Below are 13,412 nucleotides of genomic sequence, written 5' to 3'. Positions count from 1 at the left end.
CTACAATTGTTCCTATTGTTTGCTTACTTTCTAAACTCCTATAAATTATTGTCCTATTGTTTCCAACTTGCTAGCCACCACCCCGAAAGTCCAAACCCTAACTGGCACAACCTACCCCCTAGATGTAACCCTAATTTTAGTGTTGTGTTATTATTTTGTTGTAATTTCATATTTCCCAACTATTTATTGTAAAACTTTGAATTCAGTCATAATATCTATTTCTTTTGGGTGTTTGCTACATTTTGATATCATTTAGTATCAAAGCTAGTCTAAACCTAGTTCCACCATAGGGTTATCAAAATCAACCAATAATTAACCCAACCCTCTTTCACCTCCCTAACCTAAACCCTAGCTATGCCACCAAGGGGACAAGTGTCGAAAGTCAATTAGAAACTTACCATGGAAGAGATGCAATGGGAAATCCACCGACTTCAGTAAAGATTTGTTGAAATTGAGAAGGGGCTCATGGAGAGAGCATCGTTGACCCTAACATTGACATTCATAAGAGGAGAGACGGAGGAAAATCTTAATCTCTTTCGTATGGATGATTCCAGCGAAGAGGAGAATAGGCCAAGGTGCTTTGGGATTCAGTACAGGAGGGGATCGGGGAATGGAGTAACTTTGGGAAGACATGAAGATATGGGAGTAATGATAGACTTACCTGATTTCAATGGGAGAATGAATCTGGATGACTTTCTTGAGCGGTTGCAAACTGTTGAGAGGATTTTTGAATATATTCCATCTCATCTTTTCTATTCCACTCGTAATCCATCCCCTTTCCTTTCCTATTACTTAATGTTTTATTTATTTCCACATATGATATATTAGCTACCTTGTTAGATTAGATGAAGTTCCTGATTATTTTTTATTTTATTTTGCTGCCCCTAAGGTATTTTTCCCGTCCGAGTGTTGTATCTATGAAAATATGCATTTGCATTAATATACCAAAAAAGTACAAAAACTATGGTTTTCAAAGATGAGTCGTTTTGTACCTTCTCACGGGACACTGGATGCATCACATATAATTGACTTGCATTCAAGGAGATAGTGAAACTGCATGGGATTAAGGACCATTACTTTTGATTGGGAGTATGGAGGACGTTATGAGAGAAGCTTGGTACTACATTTCAGTTCAACTCAGCAGCTCACCCACAGACAAATGTTCAAATAAAGTGGTGAACAGAAGTTTGGGGAATCTCCTGATTTATATTATAGAGAAGAATATAAAGTTGTGGAATCTTATTCTAGCCCAAGCTGAATTTGCTTATGATAAGTCTGTGAGTCAGACTACAAGACATACTCCCTTTGAGAATGTGTAAAGGCACAACACACTCACCCTACTTGAGTTGATATCACTTCTTCCTGCTACATAAATTAGTGTGCATGCTAAGGCTAGAGCGCAGGAGATTCAAAAGCTACATGAGGAGGTAGAGAGAGATCAAAAAGCAGAACCACAAGTATCAGGGGCAAGCTAATAAAATCATGAAGAAGGTGACTTTTTAAGAGGGAGAACAAGTGTAGATCAGATTGAAGAAAGAGAAATTTATGGTGAGATCTTTTGGGAAAATCGAACCCAGAGCAAATTTATCTGTCAAAATTCTCAAGAAGTTGAACAGCACCTACAGAATTGACTTACCCAAAGATTACAAATTTATGCTACCTTCAAGTAATTAACCTAACCCTATACTATGAGAGAAAAGCTTAGAAAAATGGGGTCGAAGCTCACCTAATCTTGGGAGACTGACATGGGACATCTATTCGCAAATCATGAAGAAGGTGACTTTTTAAGAGGGAGAACCAGTGTAGATCAGATTGAAGATCGGCCATTACCTAGATCGAATCGATCCAAGGGTCTTGAAGATCGGCCAGCCCACTAGGAAAAGAAATGCCGCCTCTTTTTAAAAGAAGCCCCACTCCTAAATATCTAGAAATACATATTTTCTCTCATTGGTGTTTATGGTTCAACTTTTGTTGTGATTTATTTTGGGAGAGTCGTCGGTGTCTCCTTTTCCCCCCTAAGGATTGTATCCGAAAGTTTCAAAGGGTCCTCCAGCTATATTTTGGTCAATAGGACAAAGGAGAAAAATGATTCATGCAGCCAAACCCACCTAGTGGAATAATGAATTGTTGTTGTTGTTATTATATGCTTTATGAATGAATAATATATTATTAATATTCATTGCACTGGTATGGACTTCCTTTTATGAATACAAACAAAGTTTTGTATTTCTTCATCACAATCCGAGTTGCCAGGATATCAACTCTCAGACCCGGAGTGTGACAGAAAATCTGAAACACCTTCAGATCAATTCAAATTCCTGAATTACAACAAAAATGAAAAATAACAAAACAGACAATCCTATCACGCAGAATTCAAACGCGAACTTTGGTGCGTTAAGCTTACCATCTGGTACGTATTATTGCAGCCGGAAGGGTTTGGGCCCTTCTTACCGTCCTGAACAACGCCATTGCCAGCAACGAGAGCGATGCAGCTGGTGCAGAAGAGAAAGGCGACGCAGAGCAACGCCAGATGCCGTAGAATATAAATAGGAGAGAAAGGATCTCGTACTAGCACCATGGCGTATCCACCACTCGGCAATGCAGAAACCTAGACTTTGTCTCTCTCTCTCCCCACTCCGTTGAAATACAAGTTTCTTCTGAAATTGCAGAATTTGGAATGCCGTCGAGATTCGACGCTAAAGCCGCATTTGTCCGACGATTTGTTTGCTGTAAATAGGAAATGAGACGCGGGCGACGAGCGAAAGGGCAATGCATGGCGAGAGAGAGGGGACGAAACTCGTGGGGTGGCTGCATCTCTTCAAAATCACGTTAAATAAACCGTAGACGGCGACTCGGGAAACTTTGCCGTTTCTGTTAGGTTTAATTTTGCTATAACCCAAATCCGGCTCACAAGAGGCCCAGAGACCGAGCTCACCTCCGGCTCACCTCCAATGCAAGTTCACCACGTGAAATTTTAGGACCCATCATAGTAGGAGATAAAATAACTTAATTAAGACATGCCACCTGGCTCGTTCGAAACCCGACCCCGCCCAAGATGAGAAAAAATGATTTTTTGTCCGTATAGAATCCCGCCACATAGACGTGTTATTCCGCTGTCACTGGTATATAGGTATATAATATATAATAACACGTTATTTATCAAAAATCTTGTGTTATACTTTAATTAAACCGCATTATTTTCAGAATAATTCTTATAATAATTCATATATCGTGATATATTACCTAATTTATATATTACTTATGTAAATTTATACTTAATTTATATATTTATCTTATTTTGCGATTAAACCACCGCCTATAATGCAGGTAGGTGTTATTTTGCCGCCTATAACGCATGTATGTGTTATTCCACCGCCAATAACGACACCCTTTATTATTTCGCTGAGGTATGTTATACTACCGTAATATAACACATAGATGTGTTATTTCGCCGTCACGGGTATATAATAACGCGTTATTTATCAAAAATCTTGTGTTATACTTTAATTAAACCGCATTATTTTCAGAATAATTCCTAAAATAATTCATATACCGTGATATTTTACTTATATAAATTTATACTTAATTTATATATTTACCTTATTTTGCGGTTAAACCACCGTCTATAATGCAGGTAGGTGTTATTCCGTTGCTTATAAAACAGGTATGTGTTATTTGATACACCTAAAATATATAGAGTTTAAAATATATAGAGCTTTTAGACACATATTTATAGCTATTTTTGAGATATTGTGCTTTAATGGAAGGTATTTGTGTATTTTTCTTGCAGATATAAGTAAAAGGTGAAAAATGCTTAAAAGAGTGAAAAATGATCAAATTTGGAGCAAAAAAGTGAAAATTGTGCTAAGTGTTTTGGCGAGTGAAAAAAGATCAAATTTGGAGCAAAAAAGTGATAATTGTGCTAAGTGTTTTGGTGACTAAGCGCTAGATCCGGCACTTACGCGTCAGTGAAACAGAGAAGGTCGCGCCTAAGCGCCAAAGGCCCTGCGCTTAAACGCTAGAGGTAGTTATTTGACGGTTTTCTTCATTTGACCAAATTTTGAAGAGGTATTTGAGGCACATATTGACTTAAGATGGTAGTTATGACCACTAAGAACCAAAATATGTTTAAAAGACTTGTGAAAGGAGGCATCCTTTGGAGGATTCATCGAATGTGGACTCATCGTTTGGAGGATTCATCGAATGTGGACACATTTTGAAGAGTTTCCAATGCACCTTTTGGAGATTTATAAAAGAAGGAAGTTGAGACATTTGAAGGGAGTTTTGAAAAGTGTTGGAAAGGAGAGAGATTTTCAAGTACCACAAAAATTTCTTTATAATTTTTGTTTTTAGTTTATTTTGAGTGTTGTAAAAGAGAAAAGATTCAAAGGAACTTCAAGAGTTTGGTGAAGGATTTGAGATAAGTTTTTATCTTTTGTTTTGAACTATTTTTTGTTTTAATCGAGACTTCATATTGATTTGACAATGATTTCTACTTTTAAACTAAAGTGTGGCTTTATTTTTCTACATGGATTCTAAGTAGTTTTATTTTTCTTTCTCCTTAAAATGATAAGTAATTAAAGTTTGGATGGAAGTTGTGGGTAGTACTGATCTTTAATGTTGGAAGAAGTTGTGATGATTTAAATCCATGAACTTCATTTACTTCTTGATTTGACTTATCTAGATGTTAAAATTTGTTGTGAGAACATGTAAGAACCAGATTGGTATTGTCTCAGTCAACAATTAGAAAGAATCACATAAGATTATATGAATGAGAATGTAAATCATATGACTTAGTGCAAATAAATAGAGAAATGTTCATTGAAGGGTGTAGAGTTAGAGGACTTTAAAGTGACAGGTTAAAGACCCCAACTTGGTTTATTGTTTTACATTATGATACGAGATGTTAGCCCCCAGGTGGAGGGAAATGAGGGAACTCTAGAATGAGACTTGGTATCTTCCCTGCCTAACCGGTCTTTAGAAATATTCAAACTTTAAATTAGTCAATGTTCCTTATAGCACATCTAGTAAGGGTAAATAATATAATTACTCATATTCGAAATAACACAATTTGCATACCCACGATAGAATTCTTATACTTATTACTGATTCATGATAAGGAGAAAGATATTTTTCAAATTTAGTGTTTTCTCTTACATAAACTCAAGTTATCTTTTTAAATAGTTAGTGTTCTGTCAAAATATCAAAAATATCAAAAAAATTTGAATTTTAATACTGCGAAAATATTTTTAGTTCAAGTAATTGTCTTTTTAAAATAGATAGTTTGTTGTTCAATAGTGCATATGTGTATTTCCCTGTGGGTTCAATATTCAGGTCTTAATCGAAAAGTTATATATTACTAGATAACAATACGTATACTTGCGGTTATCCCAATATATATAAATTAAAAAGTTAAGTTCTTATTTTCTTCAAGATCAGGTTTTTTGTACTGTTGCAAAGTAAGGAAACATAAGTAAAAAATTATAATTAAAGACATTGTTATATTGTGCACATAAACAGTTTCGGGATCATTATTCCGCTGCCATGTGTTATATCCTTTTTTTTATTTTGTTGAGGTATAACACATGGGGAATATTCCCCATGTGTTACCGCGGTGTAACATATGGGGATTATTCCCCATGTGTTATATCATCGTTAATATAACACATAGAAGTGTTATTCCGCCGTCATGGGTATATAATAATGCATTATTTATCAAAAATCTTATGTTATACTTTAATTAAACTGCATTATTTTCAAAATAATTCCTATAATAATTCATATACCGTGATATATTACTTATATAAATTTATACTTAATTTATATATTTATTTAATTTTGCGGTTAAACCACCGCCTATAATGCAGGTAGATGTTATTTTGCCGCCTATAACGCATGTATGTGTTATTCCACCGCCAATAACGACACCCTTTATTATTTCGCTGAGGTATGTTATACTACCATAATATAACACAGATGTGTTATTTCGCCGTCACGGGTATATAATAACGCGTTATTTATCAAAAATCTTGTGTTATACTTTAATTAAACCGCATTATTTTCAGAATAATTCCTAAAATAATTCATATACCGTGATATTTTACTTATATAAATTTATACTTAATTTATATATTTACCTTATTTTGCGGTTAAACCACCGTCTATAATGCAGGTAGGTGTTATTCCGTTGCCTATAAAACAGGTATGTGTTATTCGATACACCTAAAATATATAGAGTTTTCAGACACTTTTTTATACATATTTTTTAGATATTACGCTTTAATGGAAGATATTTGTATATTTTTTTTCAGGTACAAGTAAAAAGGTGAAAAATGCTTAAAGGAGTGAAAAAAGATCAAATTTGGAGCAAAAAAGTGATAATTGTGCTAAGTGTTTTGGTGACTAAGCGCTAGATCCGGCACTTACGCGTCAGTGAAACAGAGAAGGTCGCGCTGTTATAACGAGTTCAAAATTCAATTTTATCATGTTACATGACTTAATAACCTGAAAATTTCAAAATTTAAATGTTATATCATAAAATAGTTACTTCTTAAAATATTTAAATATAAATAAAGTTTAAAATATAAAATAATAGTGTTATACTGCGATATATATTCGTTATATTGAGAATACATGTGTTATAATTAATTATTGACGCGTTATTTAGAAAAATGTAAGTGTTATACCGCAATATTTTTGCGTTATTGTTCAAATTCAAGTGTTATAATGAGTTTAAGTTGTTATAACGAGTTCAAAATTCAATTTTATCATGTTATATGACTTTATAACCTAAAAATTTCAAAATTTAAGTGTTATATCGTAAAATAATTACTTCTTAAAATATTCAAATATAAATAAAGTTCAAAATATAAAATAATCGTGTTATACTGCGATATATATTCGTTATATTGAGAATGCATGTGTTATAATTAATTATTGATGCGTTAATTTAAATTTTATCGTGTTATATGATCTTATAACCTAAAAATTTCAAAATATAAGTGTTAGACCGTAAAATTTAAGTGTTATAACGAAATATTATTGATGAAAATTTCAAAATCTTGTGTTATATTAAATTATATGACTTTATAACCTGTAATTTTAAAAATATAAGTGTTATACCATAAAATTCAAGTATTATAGCGAAATATTGTTGCTCAAAATTTCAAAATTCAAGTGTCATAACGAATTATATGACTTTATAACCTATGAGCACATATTTAACCGTAAGCAAATGGCGTAAGCAAATTCACATATTTAACCATAAGCAACTTCAAGTGTAATAAAACCATAAGCATATATTTGAGCATTTAGATTCTTGGACCACATCTTGGACCACATCTTGGACCACATACAAATGGCGTAAGCAAATTCAGTTCTAAATCTCTCCATGTCTTATTGCCAGTTAAGATACGGGGTCCAATCAATATCTTGTGCTTGTAAAAGACTCTCCTGAAAACTTAGTCACATCTTTTTTTATTGCTCTCGAATCTACACGAGATGAAAGACTCTTCCTACAACTAACAGATTCTCCCCAGTTGGGCATGCCTAACAAAAGCGCCACATGGTCGACGTGGAATTTTACCAAATTCCCACCATCACAAAAACTCTTCTTTCTTTATTCCAGAATCCTATGATATGTAGAGTCAACACACTATCTTGGGGATAAGGAGGCATGTCAAAAAATTGACTGACATTTATTTCTCTTAAAAAAGTCCTTGTTTCCTCAGGTACAATGTATCTAAAAGTATCGAGTGCACTACTCACTGCAGAAGGACGACATCTACAATTGAACGTTCTTGCGTTCATATACCTACAAAAGAAAACATAAGGAAATATTATTTTATAGATAACAATCTCCATCCATAATTTTAAAAATGACTCAAATGTTATTATTAGAAGTTTTTGTCATGTTACATATGCGTTATTGTAGTGTTAAATATGTGTTATTGAAGTGTTACATATGTGTTATTTATTTGTTATATGAGTGCAATAGTGTTATAATTGTGTTACTATTTTGTTATTGTAGTTTATTGTTGTGGTATTCTTGTGTTATTGTTGTGTTAATGTTGTGTTATTGTGTGTTATGAATGTGTTATCATTGTGTTATGATTGTGTTATGCTTGTGTTACACCATTAACACAACTATAACGCAACAATAACACAATAATAACACACTAAAACACACTATAACACAAATATAACACATCTATAACACACTTCTAATAACATAACACAACAATAATACAAAATAACATATCTATAACACCATTATATCAACATAACACAACAATAACACACAAACATTTATAACACACAATAACACATCTATAACACCAATAACACACAATAACACAACTATAACACGATTATAACACACAATAACACATTATAACACATCTATAACGCATCTCTAAAAATCATAACACAACAATAACACAAAATTCAATAACACAAAATTACACCTTTATAACACACAATATCACACAATAATACGACTACAACACCACTATAATACTACAATAACACGACTATTACTTCAACTTTTATTTTAAAATAAACAAAGTAGTTACCTCAATGACTTCGGGATACAACTAGGTTCTTCTTTGGGCTCTCTTGCGACCTTCCATTTTGTGTGCTACAATGAGAAAGAAAATAAATCACTATTTTTTGCAATGAAATGACTAAACACTAATATTTGGAATGAGTATTATGTAACCTACCTTATGTTTCGAAGAGTCAAAACCAAATGGAGTACCACCACCAGCCGTCCAAATGGAGAACTGCTATTGCTGAAGACAAACCACCTTCCAAAGTGCCGAAAAAAGCTGGAAAAGCCAAAGGATGAAGAGGCCCGAAGCCGAAGGAGGAAGAAGCTGAATGCCGAAGGAGGAAGAAGTCGAATGCGAACTGACGAAAGGCTCCAAAAATACTAAATCTAACATAAAGTAAGTTTTTGTTTGTTCGGTATTTAATTTGGGTTGGGTTCACGATAAACACACCTGCTAAATTTACAGCGTTGATTTGGGTCGAGTCAAGCTTCTTTTTTAATTTGTATATGTTGTGGGACCCAATTCCACTTGTACTCCACTCATTGGACTCCGCAAGCAACTCACCCTGCGAAGTCCTGAGGTAATAAAAATTCCATCCCAACTCAACTTTTTTGCTCTCCAGTCAGCTCAATGAGCCCACCACTAATCATTTTAATGTATTTTTTGATAAGTTACCAATGCATCCTCCTCCTCTTGAGCACTAATGCATTATCACGTTTGCTTTCGTAAAAATTGAATCTAAGTTCGAGCTTGCAAGCAGGTTGTAGCCACGAGCTATAGCTCACAATTTGGCAGGTGAGTCAAGCTCAATAATACATGGTTAAGCTCAACTCAACTTGTTTACACCCCTAGCCACGGGACCTTTTCCTTTCCTCAAAAGCATAGTTTCTTCCCTTCAATTTCTAGCTCTTCATTTTTTTCATTGTGTTCTCTTTCAAAATTTTTTTCCTTTCTCAAAGCAAGCACGTTATCTCAGAAGAACACACTTGGTTTGCCATTGTGAGACTTTAGAGAACTTGGGGGTAACTCATTCTTAATCATCATTATTTTCTCTTGTTTGATTTGAAATTTGGGGCATTTACATACACACCACCTAATTTTTGTATTTTTACATATCTAACAATAAATAATTACATTTCACATTTAGACTACCCAAATTTTTAATTTCACATCAAAAAACTATTATTTTAACTTTTAGAGAATGAAATACATCTTTTTATATTTAAATAAAGTGGAATTTAGGTAAAAATTGAAGTTTATGTGTTAGATATGTAAATACATGGGAATTGAGTGTTATGCAAGTAGTTCTTTCTTGGCTCTAGGTTACATTATGCAGATCTATTTAATATTATTGGTTTATCCTTGTGTTGAATCCAAAACTTTTGAGGAGAAGCCTAAGGGATAGAGCACTGAAGGAATAGAGAGAGAGAGAGAGAGAGAGAGAGAGAGAGAGAGAGAGAGAGAGCTAGGCAAGCTATAACATAGTGATGAACAATAATTTTGTGCAAACTTTATTCATTAAAATGGATCATTTATTTATAGGAATGGAGATTGTGCAATTACATTATGTACCCCTAGTGTACGTAGGTATGGAAGGGGTCTTTTAATATATACACCCGTGGGGCCCACATATATGGATGGGCGATCATTATGATGTGCGACTACTTGCTGAGGACCTGCTTTGAATGCTCTAGAGCTGGATGGTCTATTTCACCTATCTTGTTTAGAGGGCGTTGGATTTGTCAGCAAAGATCTAGTCAGACAGATTCTTTAGGAGATGCTATACATTTCATCCGTTGGGGTGCACCATCCTCCAAGTACATAGGAGCTGGCAGAGCATGTAGTCTCAGGTCGTCCTCGATTCACATCATCTTTTTCGCTAGACATGAGATATCTATGAGATTTGTGCTGACACATTTTTGATGTACAATTACAATAAATTAAGATAAATTTTCTCTTTCCCATTGATAATGACTACTGCGATAAGGACAACAGAAGCTAAATTTTTAAAACAAGTTTGTAATATTCATGACTATTAAATGTGTAATAATTGAATACTTCTTGATTCTCATGCCAAAGCCATTATAAATGAGATATAAGGAGTTATCTTCCTAGTGTTCTTTCATATTCAACTTTTATTCCATCAGTGGCATCAAGTATGGAGGGCGGACAACACCTGAAATCTGTTAGCAAGGAGGCCCGCACGTTGGTGTTTCAGGCAATGAAGAAGATGACAAATTCTACTTTGAAGATAGAATGACCTGGAAAGCACATTGTGCCTGAGCTGAGGACCTTTAACCCTGTGGTTGAGGTAGGATCCTCAAATTTGAACAATGGCCTCTCGACAGAGGGCACTTTGGTGGCAAAGGGAGGCTTCCCTCATGAAGAAACGTCACATGATGGGAAAGAGCCGCCAAAATGATGATTTAAAGGGCTGAACAATCTTCCACCCTATTCTTTTTTAGCTAAGGGAAGAGCAAGGTCATGAGCCTGCCTTTGAGCTGTTACCCCTAGAGGAGCAAGCAACAAATGAAGAAGGGGTTGCTCCATACCCTTCCACAGCTGATACTTATCAACCGATTTATTGTCCTCCATCATTGGAGCAAGAAGTTAGGGGAGAAGGCTTTTCCTTCACCACTTTTAATTTAGACCAAATGTTGGGTCACTCTTCTAGTGAGGGGACAAAGACTCAGACTCCCACAGAGCGAGAGGTTCCAGATTATGGGTCCTCCAAGGGTTCAAGGCATTCTGGGGAGCCACTTGGAAATGAGCAATGTTTTCGATGACTGATCGAGTGGAGACGTCCAATATACCTGAGTCGTATGACTCGATTGAGCTTCATCTCTACGAGGTCAAGACTTTGCTTGCACAAGAAAGTGGCCACTTTTGTGATGAGCAGTTAAGGTATTTTGAGGATGAGTTAGCAGCAATTCTGGCTCGTGAGGCTATCCTTCAAGAGGAGCTGACGTCCCTCAAGGCTGAGCTAACTACCATTCGGGTGGAAGATTTGGTCTCCCGATTGTACTCTTAAAAGAACATGATATACAAGGTTACGATATGGGGTGAGTTGATGTTCAAGCAATTGTCTCAGTTTGGATATGTTTTGATTGAGGCAACAATTCATACTTTTATAAAGGATTTCTTTCTAGTTTATTAATTATAAATGAGTGAATTTCTCTTTCTATCAAATGTATATATCTAAATGGAGGGTGGGTGATTCTAAGATTTGGAAAGCCATTCTTAAAGCAAGAGCTATAGCTAGCAAATTTATCCTTTTGTCTGTTGACCTCACTTTTGGTTGAGGTCTAGTTTTTCCTTTTTAGTAGCCTAAGGTCTAGCCATAAGACTTTCTTGTTGACTATTCTTAGAGAACTAGAAAAGGAACCCTCACCATTAGAAATTTGAAACTCCTTTTTACTCAACTTGAAGTTCCACATAGTGATCATAACCTCAAGCACTTAGTGGGTGGGGTCATTATGACGGAGCCCAAGGAGAGTTCCCATAGGACAGTTTGACCTTAGCGTTGGCCCTAGGTGTTGGTCTAGAGCCAAGGTACTCACCTCACTCACAATCACTCACAAATACAAACTCAAAATTTCTTGACTTTCTTTGATCCCTTAACTTTGATCCCTTAATCCTTTGGGAGACTCATGTAGTTGGTCCCCTAAACCCACTGGCTCTAGGCTTGGGTTTAGCTAAGACCAGTACATAGAAGATCCAAATGAGGTTTCCATTGATCAATAGCTCATTTATGGTGGTTGGCACCCCAATTCTACCAAAAATACTCAACTTAGTATTTTTTCCACTAAACTCCCCCAAATTACCTAAGTACCCTTGAAACCCTAAATTTGGCAAAAATTCCCAAATTTACTCAAAATACCCAGATTTTTTCAAAAATCATTTCAAACCTTTTGAAAATATCCAAATTACCCAAAATCACCAAAAAAATTGCCAAATTACCAAAATGCCCCTCCTTAGCCCAAAATTTCAAAAATTCCAAAAAATCCAAAAAATTTCAAAAACCTTCAAAATATTCCCAATTTTATTTTTCTCAACTATCACATGATCTAATTTGACCAATTTGACAAAAATACTCAACTTGAAATTTTGGCATGTTGTTGCCTCTGTCTTGGGGAACATTCTCTGATTTTTCCGAAGTCAGAGGAGACCCATAGACAAAGATCCATATTTTTCAAGTTTATGTCTATTATTTGCATAAATTAATCATAATAATTAGCATGTTGCTCAGAAAATTTCAAGAAAAATTTGGAAAGTTTATTATGGCCAGAGAAACCTTTGGAAAATTTTTCATGATCTAAATCATTAAGAACATACCTAATTGCAAAAAAACCCAAAACACAAAGAAAATTAATTTGGGAAAAAATAAACATCTAAATGACTTGATTTTGATTCAACATTGTGCTTTAAAGTTCAAAGAACTTCCCATAAAATTTTCAAAATATTTGGAGCTCATTTGATAACTCAAATTGATTTTCTAAGTTAAATGATATTTTTGACACTAAAATGATTTTTAGTAATTAAAATATAACTCAAAAAATTATAAAAATTAGTTTTGAGAGTTTTCTGTGATAAGAGAAATTTTCTAAAAATAAATTTGTAATTAAAATAAATTTTTCATTTTCAAGCATTTTCTTAATATTTGAATAATTAAAAAATGACAAAAATCACAAAAATAATAAAATTCATGGAAATGTTCTAAATTGTTTGTTAAGAACTTAGGAATAATTGAAATATTTTTCTCTTGAAATATTATTCTCGATTTTCTAAGTGAAGATATTGAATTTTGAAGCTTAAAATAAATTTTCAAGGCAAAAAATGGATTTTCACTAAAATAATTCT

The 13,412-nt window shown here is 34.2% G+C and overlaps 1 protein-coding gene across 1 annotated transcript in view; it reads right to left on the bottom strand.

The window, feature by feature from the left end:
* Positions 1-2,734, bottom strand: part of LOC110038043 (signal peptide peptidase-like 2) — a 64,945-nt gene extending 62,211 nt beyond the window's left edge. Inside the window, exon 1 of the mRNA XM_020742801.1 lies at positions 2,405-2,734. Within this exon, the coding sequence (XP_020598460.1) occupies positions 2,405-2,578 (174 nt within the window). The 5' untranslated portion in view covers positions 2,579-2,734. The remainder of the gene's footprint in view (positions 1-2,404) is intronic.
* Positions 2,735-13,412: the final 10,678 nt, after the last annotated feature.

Source organism: Phalaenopsis equestris, unplaced genomic scaffold (assembly GCF_001263595.1).
Source record: "Phalaenopsis equestris unplaced genomic scaffold, ASM126359v1 Scaffold229606, whole genome shotgun sequence".
NCBI lineage: Eukaryota > Viridiplantae > Streptophyta > Magnoliopsida > Asparagales > Orchidaceae > Phalaenopsis > Phalaenopsis equestris.
The sequence above is the reverse complement of the archived record's forward strand: the minus strand, read 5'-3'. Positions and strand labels throughout refer to the sequence as shown.